At 34.0% G+C, this 20,057-nt stretch overlaps 1 protein-coding gene across 13 annotated transcripts in view; it reads right to left on the bottom strand.

Moving 5' to 3' along the window:
- Window positions 1–20,057, bottom strand: part of cnn (phosphodiesterase 4D interacting protein centrosomin) — a 94,589-nt gene that overhangs the window by 28,510 nt on the left and 46,022 nt on the right. For 7 of the 13 annotated variants that reach the window (XM_074123903.1, XM_074123904.1, XM_074123913.1 and 4 more), the window contains exons 2-8: window positions 16,944–17,005; window positions 11,786–11,994; window positions 7,151–7,324; window positions 6,774–6,929; window positions 5,215–5,472; window positions 5,007–5,138; window positions 3,073–3,198 (exon numbers count right to left, since the gene is read on the bottom strand). In XM_074123903.1, coding sequence (XP_073980004.1) covers window positions 3,073–3,198; window positions 5,007–5,138; window positions 5,215–5,472; window positions 6,774–6,929; window positions 7,151–7,324; window positions 11,786–11,994; window positions 16,944–17,005 — 1,117 coding nt within the window. Of the gene's footprint in view, window positions 1–3,072; window positions 3,199–5,006; window positions 5,139–5,214; window positions 5,473–6,773; window positions 6,930–7,150; window positions 7,325–11,785; window positions 11,995–14,349; window positions 14,723–16,943; window positions 17,006–20,057 lie in introns of those variants that run through there. The other 6 variants (XM_074123906.1, XM_074123910.1, XM_074123907.1 and 3 more) reach the window with 3 other exon arrangements.

Raw genomic sequence — 20,057 nt, 5'->3', positions numbered from 1 at the left:
AGAAAAGTAAAGTAATCGCCTATTTTTCCAGGCGGGGCTTTACGTCCAACTACCATTTACTAGGTATCGTGGACGGAGGCGACTAGCAAACGTACTTTACTATTTCTCATTTAACCATTAAATAAAATACAAGGCCAAGACCGGAATCGAACCCAGTACCATAATGCATATTTGCTTTGCAGGTCTCAATATATCGTATACTTTCGGACTAATCCATCCCCCCCCCCAAATGCATGAAACTTCTAAAATAAATATATGGATATCGAAAATTAGGTATGATTTACTATTTGTAAGTACCACTTTTCTAATCAAAAGGACTCAAAGGTTTATTTCGTACGATTCTCAATTCTCAATTTTCGTATCGAAAATCAGATAAGAAATTGAATTTAAAAAATAATGCAAACGAAATAGAAATACAAATTTATGGGACCAAGAACAATTGGCTTACAAGAAAAAAAAATAAGCAGTATATTTATATCCAAATTAAATTGTTAACCATTGGAACAGAGTAATTATATAGTTAACAATTCGAAGCCTTTTAAACAAATAATAATTTAAAAGCACACGACAGAAATTCCATACTGTAGTGAGCTGTGCTATAAAGAACCTGACTAAATATAGCCTGGCAAGCTCCCGTTCGGAACATCTATCTGGTAGAATACAAACAAAACTAATATACTGAACATAACTACCTCCTCTCAGAAAAGAGAATTATTACCACTTTCAATCTTTTTATAAATTACTATTAAGCCAACGGATCGAACAAATATACTGAAACTTCTATCTGCAAAGAACTTCACATTAACGCCAAAAGGGATCTTACTGGAGAAGATCATTAGCGTTATATTCAATTTATAATTGATAAGGATGGTGAAAGTCAGTGTTTTTAAGCACCAATCTGTCAGAATGCTGACACTAATCACTTCTTTGGAAATAATCAGGGCCACTGTTAACAGTACATATTGGGAGGTTACGCCAATCTTGAGGAAGGACTGGTCAGAATTGTGGATCCCAAAATGTGAAGCATAAGCGGTGGCTGCAGCCTGTTTTTGACTGATTATTTTCTGATTAATGATTATCTGCAGTACCACCTTCACCCTATTGGCGAGGACGAAAGTCCATGATCCCAGCTCTAATCCTTTTGGCATAGTTTGTCGCTCGGAGAAGGAAATACCCATCTATCTTATATTTGTTTGAAAATTGTTTAGGAAGCGAACGGATTAGGTTTGGGTTTTTCGACAGAGTAATTCGTCCAAGATAAAGAAGCATTATCGATTGTTTTGCCTCAAAGATGTAGTTCGTTTTGTTCGGATTGTACTACTGCAAACTCATAATTATTATTTTAATAAAAACTCTTCTATGAACCTTACCAAAAACTTACTGTTTAAAATGTTAAGTTTAAGGGTTAAATAAGCGACAAAAAGTGCAAAATCAGAAAGTATCCAACATTTCAATCACACTCCAGCTAGTAAATTTCAGCCGTTAAATTTCAGAAACGTATGAAAAGCTTATGTGTTTTATTCACATGTTATAACAATAGGATTAAGCTTAGGATTCAAGATTGGCGAGGAATCGGTCAAATAAAACAACTCATCTTTCGACAAATATATTGTCCTCTTCAGGGCGTGGCTATGCGGTTGCTTGAGTTACAGAAACTAACTTAGCCTTAAGATAGGTCTGGCGAAAATATGTGAATCAACTAAGAAGTTAAATTTGTTCAGTTTTTAATTTGTTTATTTTATCACGGTTTATTACTATTATTTTATTTTTGAGATTGCACAGAAGTTGACTTGTTCACTTCATTACTGAGATTGATCTGAAGAAAGCAGCGAATCTTGGTAAAATAAGAACTGCATCACCTGAGGGGTTTCACGTCGTGGCTCATCTACGCTCCCAAGGGTTCCTCATGCTCTTGGTAAATCCTGAATGTAATGTCCGTGGTGCATACAAATCTGGCAATCTGAATTAGATCGTGGGAGCACAATCTATTTCAGTGGATGCGTTATTAATAGGAATCGCTTCGGTTCAGCTCCAGCTGCACCTTTTTGACGGTAGTCCAATAGGTCGAAGTGGGTAAACCTTTCGTTCGGCACAGTGTCGCAAGCAGTAGTACTATTCGATCTCTAGGAGACCTTGTACTTCTGGCAAGCTACACAGCTGCGGGCCCAGTTGCGGCATCTCTCTGCAAATGCGGCCAAACGAAAAAAAAAACATTTCGAGGCTTATGTAAATTCAGGTGAATGGAAGGTCGCGGATGAGTCCCCCGCTAGCACGTCTAGTTTTCTAAAACACCTCATGCTAAAAGATATGTTTTCGCAAAGAAAGATTCGTTAGGGAATCCAATACACGGCATGGGTGAGCGTTGAAATTAATTTTTTATCGAATCAAAAATTCATTATAAGACTTGACAAGAACAGAAACTTGATTGCATTAGGCCCGATACTGACTAAATGAAAGGTCACCTTCCCACTCCACTAATCGCAAAGCTCTTTCTAACAAGCATCTTTTACAAACTTCACAGATTAATATACTGTAGTATAAATAGATTTAAAACAGTAGGATGAAAAAATGATTGCCATTTCAGTCGAGTAAAATTTATTTTGCCGAGCTATCGACAGAAAGAATGAACAACTAGATTTAAAACTTTTACATTAAAAACAAAAATAAAAAATTATAAGCTCTACTTGTTTTATTTAATCACCTAACAAGTTTTAAAAATTGAAAAAATATTTTTAATGAATGGAGTAGAGCTAGAACTCATGGAGTTTTGTTTGAATAACGTATTACTATAATTCGTTAAGAAATTATTAGGCAACTAAATGTAAATCCAAACCCACTTTTTTTGGAAAAAAAAAAATCGCTTCAAAAGTAGCGAAAGCAATGTTTTGTTAAATGTATTTTTGCAGACGCAAGGTTTGTGCAATTTGGGGATCTCCATTAATGGAAAACAAATTTGTCATAAAAAAAACTCAAATCAATTTTCCATAAAATGAATGTAAAGAGTAAATAGATATTTTTGAATTAGGTTTGTTAACTTTATTTAAACAGACAAAATAAATTTTAAATATTCACCTCTTCTTGAAGATCGGTATTTCTAGTTTTCAGCATCTCCAACTGTTGGTGCAAATCCATGTTGATGGCGCCTCTATTCTGCAATTCTATTTGTAATTCGTTCAACCTCTTATGCAATTCTACAATCTGTAAGTTAAGAAATCCATTAATATTAAAATACGCTAAGGATGTGAATCCGTTATTAAGTGACTTATTTCAATTTTTCTGATAGGCTGAGGAACCCAAAATCTGGCAATTCGTCAAAGACCTACGCAATCTATGAAACATAGAAGTTACACATGGCGATTTTTTCATTAATCGCTGTAGAAATTTTAATAATAAACAGTTTTATTTTATTTTTTTTTTTTTTTTTAATGATTTAAGGCGCGTCAACATCTAAGGTTATTGGCGCCCGGAGCTTTTTCCAGTGCACTGCCGGCCTCCGGACAGTGTTCTCTCGTTACAGACAACACTGTCCATCACCGGACAGTGAGCTGTAAGAAGCTCCTAGGAAGAGAAAATCTAAGGGTCAGCTGCTGGATTCGAACCCGGGACCTCCGCGTGGGAGTCCAGTATGCTAACCTCATAGCTAATCCCTTCCCTAAAACAGTTTTATTTTCTTTACTTGTGGTTGCCGCAACAATTATTGGAAAACAATGTACCTGTAGAGCACAGTTCGGCATTATTTTAAATAAATTGGCGAAATAGTTACTTGAAATAACGGTTTTTAAATCACTTACTAATAATAATTTCAAACAACCGAATGAAATAATTTATTTTATTTAATAACTATTTATTCTAACAAAGTAGTTATTTAAAATAACGAAATAATACATAAAAATGAAAATAACGTTTTATTTTTTTTCTTTTACACCACATCCTGGACTTTCAACCCATCAACTTAGATCCACTCGCCCTGTACGTTTATCACCTTTACTCACACCCTGTACTTTCATCCAAACAACTTTGGCCTACTTTCCTATGACTTTTATAACATTCAAATTATGCGGGTTTAAAAAGTAATGATTGTGAAGAAGTGGTAATATATTGAATAGAATGAAAATTATTTACGTAATGAGTTGATGGATCCATGTTGATATGATGAAGTCTATATGGATGGTAAAAATTATGGTTGAGTAGGGCCAAGTTGATGGGATGCAGAAACAATTATTTTCCAAATATTTTATTTAAAATAAGCTTATAGAAATAAAATATTCTAAAACTGTTATTTGAAATATTTTGGTTGAAATAATTACTTTAAACAACATTTTGCCCAGTTCTTTAAAAAGAACAAATAGAAAACAGTTTATCCCGTAGTAACGGGGAGAAAATTATGTGTGTGCTACTACTTCAGAGGTGTAGTCCACTCATTAAAATGAACAGAATGTTCACAATACCATCATTTTTAGAGAAAGCCACCCCTTTTTGTAACTTCTTAAAGCAGCACACTTCTGAATAGAAATGTATTGCAAAGCGTAAGCGAATTACCAAGATGATGAACTCATATTTATTTTCACTTTTCATCTTATTTACCTTCTTTTATTTAAGCTTTATTGATTGATATTAACTCACACAGAAGCAAATTAAACAATGAACAAACAAAAAGATATGTTAACATATTTTGAACTGCCACTTCAGCAGTTCCTCAAACTCACTCACTCAATCATCCTCTCTGTCTTTCTCTCTCTCCCTCTCCCTTTTAATAATATAAATATATATAATACTCTTCTAAGGGAATATTTTCAAAGGTTTGTTACTTTTAAGGCAATAGAACACTGATTTAGGTGTTAGCATATTATTGTAAATAGTGTACATATGTAAGATCTTACATTGTCATAGTTTAGAACATCAACTATATTACACTATCCTCTAATTTGAAACTAGTTCGAGTGGTAGTACACTTTTCCTTTTAATTAAATACTATTTTCTTTATTTCTATAAGTAAATTTACAAACCTGAGAGGTTAATTGATCATTCTGCATTCTCACAGAATCATATTTACTTTTCAATTTTTGATAATTGGTTAATTCCTTTTCTAATTGTAACTTTTGCATTTCTTCTGTAGGAAGTTGTTCCTCTTGAGCTGCCTACAAAATATTCTGCAAGTTTTTGTCTGTTTTGCACCACTAGAGTTTTAGAGAAGAATTAAAATCCGCCAAATACCTGATCTCTCCCCGGAGTTTCCTTCAGTTTAGATTCGAAGGCAGTAATTTTGTTGTGCAAAGCTTGTATATCCATATCCTTTTCGGCCAATTCATTCTCCAACAAACTAATTGTACCAGCTTTGGAAACAATCTCCGATCTAAGATTATTCTCTATCTCCTTCAATGACATCACTTCACCATTTAATTTTTCTATCGTTCTAAATGCATCTTGAAGTTGTTTGTTTTTCTCTTTTAATTCGCATTCCAAATCGTTAACCTGTAAAAACATAACAATCGTTACAAATATACTATTTGGAATGAACTGTGCAAGTGAATTCATATTAAAATTGAGGTAAAAAGAAAAGGATTAGCTCGGAGGTTAGCATACTGGATTCCCTCCCGGGTTTAAACCAGCAGCCGACCATTAAATTTTCTCTTTCTAAGAGCTTCTTACAGCTCACTTTCCGTTGTTGACTATAATAACGAGGTCGTATTCTCTGGAGGCCGTCGGAGTCTAAAAATAGCTATGAGCGCAATGATAGATTTTTGACCGCCTTAAATAGAAATAAAAACTAAATAGATAAATTATTATTACTTTTTTTCATTCCACGTTACAATACATAAAAACATCTGCCAATATACAAAACTTTTCCGCCAACAATATCAATTAACCCAGTCGCCACAAACTACGAGACCTCTATGTATAATCACCCTCGTCCAAATCTTCTGACCATCGTTTGTTTGGAAAGCCCCTCTCTCCTGGATAACAAAAGAAATTATCCTCTGCGGTCGCCTGACAACATCTATTCTCATTTGGTCCCCGAAACCATCAATCTTTTCTGTTAGGTACAGCCTTAAAAAGAGGCGATTAATTTACTTAAGTTTTAAAGTGGGAAAAAATAAATGTTTCTCTAACACACTTGGTTTAAACATTGTATTTAGCACAATATTCAGTAGTCTTATAGCGCGTAGACTGCAATATATTACATGATAAAAACTGAAATTTGGAAGAATATACATTCTGCCACTTGGAAGCCCGTCTTCAACTCCAAATAACTAGTTTCAATTTGGGAGTTAAAAATCTTTAGCGCCAAGAGCGCTTTTGAATCAACCTATTTGGAAAAAATCTTTTTGAATAAAAGAGATTGCACAGAGAAAGAAATTAGCACAGGAAGTGCAAAAGAGCCTTTTTCGCAAAAATTCCAATAACTTATTATTCTCTAAACAAAACTGCTTTTTCAGTTGGACTTTTTATTAAAGTTCGGAATTCTAGCAGTTTCCTAAGTACTGCTTGACGTTACATTGGCTTGTTCTGCTTTACATTACAATAAAGTAACTTGTTCTAAAGGGACTAATAACTTCGGAGCACCGTTTTTTCGGGGGAGTTCTGAGGCTATCGTATTTGTTCAGGTTATCTCAGAATTTTAGGGAGATTGACGAAGCGCCGCATGTGGACTACCGTCCAATCCGAATTTGAGTCAGCTGACATGTAATAGAAATAATGGATCACTACCCACCACCTTCAAGAAAATGTTTTTCGAAGGAAAATATTCAATCAGAGTTGTAAATAGTATTTACTTGGCTGGTCAGTCCGACGACTACCTCCTCGTATTTACTACATTCAAAAGGTTTTTTCTCCGCAGGCAGAGTAAATGGTAAAGTGAACATCACTGAGGAGGAATCGTCAAGTTTCTGCTGCGAATACAACGACTTATCTCGAGAATCCATCAGCTCCTGCATCAGTACAGAAAAAGATGAATAAATTAATTACAAACAACATATTTTAGTGGTAATTATTCTTATAGATTAATATTAATTAAATTTCTCGCACAAAATATATTCAGTTAAGATTCACTCGCTCATTTATATAACACGTTTACGATTGCCAGAACTTTCGTGCATTTCGATGGGCTGACGTTTTTCAGCAAACGATGCACATTAATCTTTCAAGTTACCTGTTGCAAAATATCCAGCCTCTCCTTGTAGGTTTCTACTTCCTGTTGGGCCTGCATTTTGATCAGACTAACTTCTTCCTTATGTTTGTTCACTAGCAAGTTCATAGCATCGCCGGCCTTCAGTATGAGATCGTCCTTGTCCGATACCTGCTTGCGTAGGTCTTCCACTTCTTTCTGCAAAATGAATAACATATGGAAAATGATCAATTCATTGTTAAAAGGCTATCATCACGCTGTCACATATTAATTATATTTGTTCTATACACTTCTAATTTCTTCTATGTATGATATTACTGCCATACGTGAATAGTAAGTAGACAAGACGGGTTCTGAGTTCTAAGTATGAAAGATCTGTTGAAAATCTAGTGCGAGACTGAAACATAAGTAGGAAACATAGTTTGATATAACATAGTAGGGAACATAGTTTGATATAACATAGTAGGGAACATAGTTTGATATAACATAGTAGGAAACATAGACTGATATAACATAGTAGGGAACATAGTTTGATATAACATAGTAGGGAACATAGACTGATATAACATAGTAGGAAACATAGTTTGATATAACATAGTAGGGAACATAGACTGATATAACATAGTAGGAAACATAGTTTGATATAACATAGTAGGGAACATAGTTTGATATAACATAGTAGGGAACATAGTTTGATATAACATAGTAGGAAACATAGTTTGATATAACATAGTAGGGAACATAGTTTGATATAACATAGTAGGAAACATAGTTTGATATAACATAGTAGGAAACATAGTTTGATATAACATAGTAGGAAACATAGTTTGATATAACATAGTAGGGAACATAGTTTGATATAACATAGTAGGGAACATAGTTTGATATAACATAGTAGGGAACATAGTTTGATATAACATAGTAGGGAACATAGTTTGATATAACATAGTAGGAAACATAGTTTGATATAACATAGTAGGAAACATAGTTTGATATAACATAGTAGGAAACATAGTTTGATATAACATAGTAGGAAACATAGTTTGATATAACATAGTAGGAAACATAGTTTGATATAACATAGTAGGGAACATAGTTTGATATAACATAGTAGGGAACATAGTTTGATATAACATAGTAGGGAACATAGTTTGATATAACATAGTAGGGAACATAGTTTGATATAACATAGTAGGAAACATAGTTTGATATAACATAGTAGGAAACATAGTTTGATATAACATAGTAGGAAACATAGTTTGATATAACATAGTAGGGAACATAGTTTGATATAACATAGTAGGGAACATAGTTTGATATCTCTTTAACAAAAACTTACAGTTTAAAATGTTAAGTATAAGGGTTGATTAAACGCCAAAAGGTACACAAATCAGCTAGTACCCAACATTTCATTCATGCTTAGCTGATATAATTTAAGTAATTTTGCTGCATTAACTTTTTCTTCACATTTTTTTAGAAATTATTAGATGTCACAGACCCTTATGCTGGCCCTTTTCATCTACAAAATATTTGTTCAAGTAGCACTGTAGATTGACTGTTATATCTAGTTATTTATAATAATCAAACTATTAATTACAGGTGAAAAAGAAAAACGTTATAAAAAATAAAAAAAAATTATGAGGCTAAAAAATTCAAAACCTTTTTTTAAAAAATGCTTATATCAACAATGATTTTGTTTATTTTATTTATTTATTTTTTTAAATCGTCGGTTTAAGTTCATTCTTCGATTAAAGTAATTGTTATTTTATGTAGTAGTCAAACGTTTATAATAATAGGTAATAATTATCTGGCTTTATCGCAAATAATATAGTTTTCTTCAATTACACTCTCAATGTAGCTGTTCTTCTCACAATGTTGAATATATGTAATATATAATAAATAAGATATGCATATTTTTAGGACAGCTAATTATTCCAGTATTTTACTATAAGTAAAATTAGGGGGCCTAAATTAAATTACAATTGAGAAATGAATAATTATTGTTGAATAATCTACTTGTTATTAACTGTGTGTTATTTGTGCTCACGAATATTTCGGTAAGACGAATTCAAGACTGAAATATTCTGTTAAATCCGTGATTCAAACTTAAACAGTAGCTGACTCTAACTTTGTTTTTCTCTACTTTAACATGAATGTATATGTGACTACTAAGAATAAAGGGCATATTAAAGAGAAATTTGAAGAATAATTTGAAATGGAGTTAAAATAAAGTACCTATTTAAAAACGAAGATATAATATACATTTTATCATAATTATAACAAAATAATATTATGATCTGGCCAGCATAAGGGTCTGTGACATCTAATAATTTCTAAAAAAATGTGAAGAAAAAGTTAATGCAGCAAAATTACTTAAATTATATCAGCTAAGCATGAATGAAATGTTGGGTACTAGCTGATTTGTGTACCTTTTGGCGTTTAATCAACCCTTATACTTAACATTTTAAACTGTAAGTTTTTGTTAAAGAGATTTTTGTACCTTTTGGATAGATTTTCATTTTTGTCTATTTTACAAAGTTACTTATCTGCTTCACAGATTTTTTTAAAATTTAGAATAAGCAATTCTATCATTATAACCTGATAAGGTGTTAAGTCGGAACCGTAACTACCATTGGAGAGATCTTTTTAAAGAATGATTATAGTTGCCATCCTCAATAACAATTTTTTTGAGAAAGCGTTTTGAATAAAATAGGAAGGTATTTGTACGTAAAAAGCAAAATTAAACTGCGATTTCAGTACTTCCTCTTAAGAGGAGTAAGAAAAATAAACTGCGATTACAGTACTTCTCCCTAAAAGGCAAAGATTTTGAATCGAACGACTATTCATTAATGTAAATAGGTTCACCCATTGATAATTTTAACGATTGCAGTACTTCCTCTTAGTAGGTGCAAGAGCATCAGCAACGTAGAGGAGCTTTAACCACTTATTCGTGCTAAATTTTATCAAAATCGGACAAAGCGTTACAGAAATATTGGTAATAATAGTTTTAGAAAGGGCCTTACTTGGGTGGGGCAAACTCCCCTCTTTATGAGGCACAGCGTTCAGACTTTTAAAGTGCAAATCTGTAAAAAATTTCAATTCGAATGACACTTCATTCATGACAATCGGTTCTCGTGTCGATAATTTGAAACGATTGCTATACTTTCCCTTAACAAGTGTAAGAGCTGATCGCCGCTTTAATGTTACGTAGGGGAGCCCTAACTCTATCATCCTACCAAATTATTTCAAAATCGGGCTAAGATTTACAGAATAATTAGTAATAATAATTTTGGAGGGGGCCTTACATAAAGGGGGCTAACTCCTCTCCTATGCGATGTACAGCGTCGAGACCCCCAAAAGGCACATCTACATAAAATTCCGAATCGAATGACACCTCATTCATGAAAATCGGTTCCCGCGTTTAGGCGCTACGTAGTTTACAAAAAAGGTAACAACAACAACAAGAAGAAGAAGAAGAAGAAGAAGAAGAACAAGAACAACAACAATTTTTGAAAAAGCCGTTTTTGCTCATTTTCGGCAACTTTTTTCTCGAAACCTATTAGATCTGGGTGGTTGCAAAAAAATTACAGTTATGAAGGAGGGTTTGGAGTAAGATTTAAAGAAAATTTGGGAATTTTATCTTTTATAGAAAAAGAGAAAAAAATTGTCAAAGTTGGGTGTTTTTCAACGTTACGCTTTTTCGTGCAGTTTTTGACGATCAACCCTTATACAACTGTCCTACCGGACAGTTTTAATAACATAGTAGGGAACATAGTTTGATATAACATAGTAGGGAACATAGACTGAAACAAAGTTAGCAGTCGAAATCTCTAACCAATACCTCTAATGACAGATGATACTCCGAAATCGGACTAAACATATAAACATGTATGCTGTAGCTTGGTGTTTTTTAGCGTCATTAATTTTTGTTCAATCGTTTAATGGCGATTCACAAAAAAAAAAAAAAAAGCATTAATAGTTTTAGATGAAAATGGCCTACTACATAAGGGTCTGTGAACCATTAAAATTAAATGCAGTAAAATTACTTTAATACAAGTAATCAATTGTTTTAAAATTTCCTAAAGGACTATGGATTTAATAATTTAGTACGATGGTGTTTTTAATATCTTCGGGCAAGTAAAGCACAAGGGTAAGAAACGTTTCTTTTAAAAAAAAAAGACCTGGAAGAGAATTGTTGAAATATTATGAGCAAATTTATTACAGAAGATCGCGAGGTATTTGTTTATAATTATAAATCTGACCGATTCCAGTCAAATAAAACTGCAAGACAGCATTATACCTTTTTTTAAGGTTTAAACTAATTATATACAATGTTTTTTTTTTTTTTTTAATGATTTAAGGCGCGTCAACATCTAAGGTTATTGGCGCCCGGAGCTTTTTTCAGTGCACTGCCGGCCTCCGGACAGTGAGCTGTAAGAAGCTCCTAGGAAGAGAAAATCTAAGGGTCAGCAGCTGGATTCGAACCCGGGACCTCCGCGTGAGAGTCCAGTTCGCTAACCGCGTAGCTAATCCCTCCCCTATAACAGATAATGTTAAACCAAGAGCAAATATTTGATAAAATCAGTGCGAATAACTTTATTTGAAAGGCAGAGAGGCCAAATGAGTAATTTATATATCGTAATGTTGATGATTACACACTTTGAGTGAAGAGTTGATATGGTATATTTCGTCAATGTTCTCCACTCCCTGAAAGAGATCCTGCTGCTCCTCCATTATATAGATCCTCATCTTCAAATCAAAATTTTCCCTTTTCAATTCAGACAGTTCTTCTTCAAAATCTCTCATGGTTTTACCCCGTGTGCAAGGTGATCTTTTGTCTGGTGAGGCTTGTGCCGTACCAGAACTCGCTGAAACAGCAACAAAAAAATCATTTAGATATTAGTTATTAACTCTGTAAATCATAGCCACATTTTGTTAAAATTTAGCACCAACAAGTGGGCAAAGCTTCTCATTAAAGTGTCATCAAGCACGTACGCCTACTAAGGGGAAGTATTGCAATCGATACAAATCATCGACAGGTGAATCAACTGTAATGAATGGCGTGTCATTCGATTCGAGATTTTATGTAGAAATGGCTTTTGAGGATCTCGACCTTTATATACTTTAGGAGAGGAATTCGCCCCACGTAAATGAAGCCCCCTCTTATACTATTATAAATAATAACACTGAACTCTTTGCCCGATTTTGATAAAATTTGGCAAGAAATGTTTAGTATTATTTAAATATTTAAGTACCATCCTTCATCTACTAAAGAGAAGTATAGCAATCACGCCGTATTCGCAATTTAAATTCTCTTTGCTCTTCTAGGGTTAAGTACTGTAATTACAAATTAATTTAGAAGTTATTGCAAATCACTAGGTATATAAATTTGTTCCAAACAAGGGGCAAAAATAAATCTATCAAAATGTACAAAAATCTTAAAAACAAAAACTTACAGTTTAAAAAGTTAAGTTTGATTTAGTTTTTTATGTTAAGCGACAAAAGGAACACAAATTAGCAAGTACCCATCACTTCATAAATATCATTTGCATTTTGTAATTTCACTGCATTAACTTTTCATTGATATTTTTCTCAAATCCTTATGCTGGCAACTTCATTCGTAACAATTTTTTTATTTTGAAATTAATAAAATGTATATTATAGTATATCTTCATAAATAAATAGAACTTTATTTTAACTCTATTCCAAATTATTCTTCTGATTTATATTTATTATGCACTTTATTCTGAATATCATCATACACAAACAGACACAAGCACGTTAAAATAGAATAAGAAAGACTTGGTGACTGTCGAAATTTAAATCACAGAGTTAAAACGAAATTTTAGTCCTTCAGAAGAATACGAGAGCACAAATCACTCAGTTAATAACAAATATTTAGGATAGAAATAGCGAAGATTCGGTCAATTTATAAAACCGCAACTCCGTCTTTGCGCCAACGTTTCGGCAAAGTAATTGTCTTCCTCAGGGCGTTGTTGGACGTGAGTTGGTTGAGTTACTAGTTTTTTCACTTGCAATTTTTTTTTTTTTTTTTTTTTGTTAATCTGAGTTTGATACCTCCTATTACGGTCAGTGTACAAGTAAGTTAAATGTTGTGCTATTCTTTACTTAACAAATATTTTATAGATAAAATAATCCCAGCTCAAGGCACTGTGACATATAATATATTCAAAAAAATATTAATGATCATTAACTAATGCACTAAAATTACGTAGATAATACTAATGAAGTGATGGGTACTTGCTGATTTGTGCACTTTTTGGCGTTTAATCTACTTAACTTTTAAAACTGTAAGTTTTTGTTATGGAGTATAAGTTGATATGTGAGGAGACAAACTGTATGCCATCCAAAATAACATTTGCGTATAATTTTGTGCTTTGCTTGACCCAAGAGCCGATCACGCACCCCAAGAAGCTGCCTGTGTCCTGTGGCTACTCTTTTTTGCCAATTCTTGAAAACAATATAAAAAAAATTATAAAAATTATCAACTTAATACTCATAAAAATTTTCTTTATCAAAAAATACGTATTTTTTTTTTTTACAAATTGAAACTGTCCGGTAGGGGGCAGTTGTATAAGGATTGATAGTCAGAAACTGCACGAAAATAGTGTAACATTGAAAAACATCCAACTTTGAGAATTTTTTTCTCTATTTCTATAGAAGATAAAATTCCCAAAGTTTCTTTAAAATATGGGGCAAATCCTCCTTTATTTTAGGATGTGTGCGAAGAATTAGCGCTTGACTAATACATTTATTACTGGCTGAGTCTTTCTAAACTAGTAAGGAGTAGTAAAATATTGGTTCCGTTCTGTTTGATCGCATCTTCCTATTTCCTAAAACGCAATACTCTCAGTTTAAAGTCGCATACAGAAGAAATTTCACCAAAAACTTTTGTACATTTTATTAATATGTTATTTATGTTATCCTAACCTTAAAGATGGCACATTTCGCATCCTAGTGAAAATAAAAAACGTCCTTCTAAGTTTGATAACTAGTGACAAAAAGAATAGAGCACAATAGAGTTTGTGAAGTGAAGTAAGAAAAAAGAGGAAGGAGATATGGTATCCAGGTAGGTATCCACTTTATACCAGGACAATAGAATCAAATTAAAGACGTAATTGGGAGGAAACTTGTGGGCTTGGCTAACTAGATTGGCCTCTAACATCTCAAATTACTGACTAATGTTCAGCATGGTCGCTTACTTGCTGACATAGTTCCGATCTGTTTGCTGCTCTGTTAGTTTTCCTGTTCTCTTCCTTTATTTCGTAGTCAGAAATAAATAAATAAAAAAAAAAAAAAAGATAAAGTCAGACCTAATATCTGGCCTCTAACACTGCCACCACTAGACAAATACCTCTTCCTTCCGCCCCATTGCGAAGACAGTTTCTCACAGTGATGTCACCGCAAACAGCTCACTCAATACTCAGAACAGAACACACCTGATTAGAAACTATCACTATTAGAAAATATTGCACTTTATTCACCAGATCGCCCAACAAACAAAATTAACTCGCCAAAATTATTATTTTAAAGATTCAGTTACATTAACGATTGTATCATTAAAAATATATTTAAAAAAACATATGTTTTGGAAACGTTTTATTATGGATTTTCAAAAATATAAACACCACATTCGTACTGAACAGAATACTTAAGAAATGAGAAACTCAGCGCTGACAGATTATACATCGCTACTCATTATCCGAATTTACAGACGGATCGAAAATTGTTAATAATGTCGGAATGGTGTATATGATCCGTGCCGCAACCATTTTATGACTATTATGATATGTGATTTATCTATTTACTGCAGAATTAGTGGCTATACAGATGTCACTGAAATATATTTGCTCCTTGTTTGGGAGAAAAAATTTCTATTTGAAAGCAACTTGAACGGGGGTCTGAAGATCGAACTATTAATCAATATTACTACCTTGATGTCCTAGCCCAACTACGTGAAAGAATAAGAGAAAAAAAGACCTCAATTGTGGAAGAAAAAGATTGGTTCTGCATCAAGAAATCGGCATCTAAAGTGTTTAGCCATCCGCCTTATTCACCTGACCTGGCTCCATGTGACTTTTATCAGTACCCTGCGATAAAGGGACACGTTTCGATAGTGTCGAAGCTGTAAAACAAAAGCGGCAAACGTCATGAGGATTACAGAAGATGACTACCAACACTATTTTGAACAAAGGAGATGTGCAGAAGTATGAGTAGAGGGGGTTTATACTGAAGGGGATAATCAATTAATATGTGTAGCAATTAATATATAGCATCAGTCTCGTTATTTGATAGCCACCCCTCATATTTCTACTAAGGGAATCAAGCTTCGGGGAATGGTCTCAGCCCAAACGGTGCCTCTAAAAGAAGAGGCTGTTAGGGGTAGAAGTAATAAGGCTTATTGCCTTACTTGCAACCAAACCGTTGTCTACCTAACAATTCACGCGTTTCGCAATGGATTTCCATATAATTTTTTTTAAATATGTGTGAATAAAATATATTTATCGAAGATGTTTCAGGGTTTTATTTACAGCTTCATAGCTTAAAAAAATATACTTATTTTTTTAAACTTTAAATGAAATAAGGATAATAAGGACTTACCATTAAATAATCAAAACTTGAAATTTAGGTTTTAAAAAAGGATATCCTCCAAATGATGTCCATTTCGGTGGAAGCACTCTTCGAACCTGTTTTCGAAGTTCAACACCATATTGAAATGTGTTCAGGGCAAGAGGACCCCCAAATGAAATAAGCACAAGAGGCTCCACGTTATGAGCGTACACCAGAAAATGTGGAACTTCTACGACAGACATTGGATGCCAGTCCAAGGCGTTCACTACGGAGGCAATAAACTGTACAGAGCATTCCTATTAATCCGTTCGTAGCAGTATGAGGCAGTTTATTGAATTTTCACCCTTACAAACTCGCAATCACAAAACAGTTGATCAGAATGCAATTTGCTTTATGTTTGAAATGTTGACAGATGACATCGATATCCAATCGAGTGCGAGCACATCCACATATACGGTTTTGTTAATAAACAAAACTGTAGGTACTGGGCATCACGAAACCCACGCCATATCTATGAACGGCGCTTGCATTGTGAACAAGCAACTATATGGTGCGCTGTTGGAAGTGTTGGTGTGTAATTAAGCCTCACTTTTTTTCAGGACCAGCATGGGGTAGCGGTTACCGTTAACTCTGCCCGTTAAGCAGAGATGCTTAGAACTTTTTTTATGCCTGAGCCACGGAGAAGACACATAAATATAGGCAAAGAATATGGTACAAACAAGATGAGGCGACTGCCCACACATCAAGAGCGTCAATGATTGAAGTGCCCCACCTTTTTATCGAACATGTCAATTCTTTGCGAGGAGTTGTTGCCTGGCCCCTTGGTCCCCTGGTTAGTCTCCATGCGATTATTTTCTCGAAGGGGGTAAACTCAAAGCAAAAATTTACATCAACAAGCCGAGGACTGTACCAAAACTAAGGAGGCGATTCGACAAGAAGTGGCAGCTGACAAATGATTCAGCAGGTGATGTTGAACTTTCGGGGTAGGCTCGAAGAGTGCGTTCACCAAAATGGATATCATATGGAGGATGTCCATTTTTAAAACCTAAATTTCGAGTTTTGATTATTTAATGGTAAGTCCTTATTATCCTTATTTCATTATTAATTTTTAATTATTCATTTACATTTAACATTTAACTTTCTTTTTTTTTTAAGCGATGAAACTGTAACCATTATTTACTACCATTATTTTATATAATTTTATATTAGTATTAAATATAAATACACATAATATCCTCACTTGGTGTGACGTAAGCTTTGGCTTCGTTAAGTTGATCGTCCAGTGTTCTGAAAAACAACAAATCAAAACACATCAGCAAATTAACAAAAAAGAAATCAAGCAATTTACAAATCATACAGCTTTAACAGTTTCAAAGGCATTGTCAAACAAAGCATACCCGTATGGTTTGGCTTCGAAAAGAATATGAGATGTACATTTTTGAAGAAGTCCTGTTTACAGGAAACAAGCGAGACGCAGGTACCTGGCACAGTTTAAAAAAGGTCAGGTCTGTGCATGGGCGAAGAGCAATTATCGATGCGTCTCCCTACCACCCACATCGATTACGCTAAAATTGCGACTCCAGTCTGCAGTAATCATAAATCACTCCTATGTTTAGCAGTATATAGTTCAATCACAACTTTATAAATTATTTTACATATTAGTAAATCTAAATTACCTCAACTTACAGAAATGGGGTGTGGCCATAACATTTTGAAATTTGTTAATGGTCAAATTCATTAAGGATTCAAATATACGGTATTCATGAAATGGTGTAAGTGATGGGGCCAATGTTGGTCTGTTCCATATGTTGCCGCCCAAAGTTACGATTTAACCATCATATTCTGTTCACTGAAAAATATTTAGAGAACTCTCTCTTAGAGACTATTCTTTCTCTCCTCTCACTCTCTCTCCTCCCACTCTCTCTTAGAGACTATTCTCTCTCTCTCTTCTCACGCTCTCTCTTAGAGACTATTCTCTCTCTCCTCTCTCTCTCTCCTCTCACTCTCTCTTCTCTCACTCTCTCTCCCTCTCTCCCTCCTCCACTCTCTTCTCGCCCTGAGTTTCTTGTTGTTGAGATTAAGGGCCATGAAGCTTCTAAATTACTATTCACTGTTCTATACCGTGGGTGATTGGAATACTGATATGAATGCAGTTACATTCGACAGTAGTTACGAGTATGTCAGTAATTTTATACATGAGTGTAATTTGTTCCTTGTTCCATTCTATCCTACCCATCATACAACATCCTCGCACACCTGGCTAGATATATTTATTGTTGACGACCCTGACAAAGTTATAGAACATTCTCAACTTCCGGTTTCTTTTCTTTCGAATCATGATTTGATTCAAATAAGGTATTCTTTTAAAGTGACTCGTTTACTTAATGGGGTAATTTCCTTCAGAGATTTTAGACATTTTGTCACTGAAGAATATTTAATTGACCTTCAGAACTGTGACTGGAATTCCTTTTATCAGTCTTCAGATGTAGATGATAAAGTACAACTCTTTAATAACTTTATAATTGAGACAATGAACAATCATGCTCCTTTACGTTCTGTTAATATCAAGCGACCATCAGCGTCTTGGCTGTCGGATGAAATTCGTAGTTTGATGCGTGAACGCGATAAGTTACGTAGGGCATTTATTAGAACGCGTGATGATACTGTCTATTTGAAGTATAAAATTAAGAGAAATCAAGTACAAAATATAATTAGAAAGGCTAAACGGACATTCTACTCCACTAAATTTTCAGCTATCACTGATTCCAAGGTAACTTGGAATGAGTTGAGGAAACTTGGATTAATTAAATCTCAGTCACAACAGACTAATATACCGTTCAGCTGTGATGAAATTAATAAATACTTTGCCAGCTTTGTTAATAACACTAATATCTGTGATCTCTCCAATGTAGTGTATCCGGTGGCCAGTGTCAGTCAAGAACAATTTTATTTCAAACACATAACCCTTGATGTACTTATGTCGAACCTTTTTCACAGTAAGTCTAATGCAAAGGGTGCAGATGAAATTCCTATAGACTTTATAAAAAAATCAATGCCGTCCATTATATCTCCTTTACTAGAAATTTATAATTTTTCTCTAACATATTCAAAATACCCATCAATATGGAAACAATCTCTCATTCGTCCTCTTCCAAAAATTAAGCTTCCTTCCTCTCTAAATGAACTACGTCCTATATCTTTACTTCCAGCAGTTTCCAAGCCCTTGGAAAGAATTGTATGTAACCAGATGAAAGAATATTTAAAAACTAATAATTTATTAGATCCATTCCAGTCTGGCTACCAGAAAGCACATAGTACACAGAGTCTGCTATTGAAGATAACAGATGACATTCGTTTGGCTATAGACAAAAGAATGGTTACTATTCTCGTGCTTTTTGACTTTTCAAACGCCTTTGAATCAGTCAATCATTCCTTATTGCTTCACAAATTAAAACTTTTAAATTTTTCGTATTCTGCTTTGTCGTGGTTTGAGTCATATCTCTGTAGCCGAAACCAGTTAGTGATTGGTGGTAATGGAGAAAGATCTTCGTGGGAGTCAGTCAATTCCGGAGTGCCTCAGGGTTCTGTTTTGGGTCCTCTTCTGTTCTGTTTATATGTTAATGATCTATGGAATGTAATGAAAAATTGTAAACATGCGCTTTATGCAGATGATTTGCAAATATATTTACACTGTCTACCGTCAGAATTAGAAGATGGAATAGAAAAAGTCAAGGCGGATGTAGAAGCTATCTATAAATGGACAAAGTGTAATTTTATTTCATTTAATATTTCTAAATCTAAAGCAATGATAATTGGCAGTAACAGATATATAAGTTCTATTAAGCTGGATATAGTACCGAAAATTATTGTAAATGATAGCATTGCAATACCTTATGTAGAGTCTGCTAGATGTTTGGGAGTGACCATTTCGAATACACTGTCCTGGAATAATCATGTCAGTGATATTTCAAACAGTATTTACAAGTCACTGTACCAGCTAAGACTCCACAAAGACTTGCTACCTGTGCCGCTCCGTAGACAGCTGGTCAGTACACTGATATTCCCTTATTTGGATTATTGCTGCCTAGTGTATGCTGATTTGACTGCGGAACTCAACTTAAAGCTAAAACGATCACTAAACTCATGTGTCTGTTTTATATTAAATGTGCGAAAAGACGAACATATAACAGCACATTACCATGAGTTGGGGTGGCTTAATGTTGAGTTCCGCAGGAAATATTTTAAGGGCAATTTTCTGTACCAGTTGTTTAGGACGCAGACTCCACGATATCTGTTTGACATGTTTACTGCTAAGGGTGTACTGGACTTACGGACTACA

Source organism: Rhodnius prolixus, unplaced genomic scaffold (assembly GCF_049639745.1).
Source record: "Rhodnius prolixus isolate KJV_2025 unplaced genomic scaffold, Rpr scaffold_38, whole genome shotgun sequence".
NCBI classification, from domain to species: Eukaryota; Metazoa; Arthropoda; class Insecta; order Hemiptera; family Reduviidae; genus Rhodnius; species Rhodnius prolixus.
The sequence above is the reverse complement of the archived record's forward strand: the minus strand, read 5'-3'. Positions and strand labels throughout refer to the sequence as shown.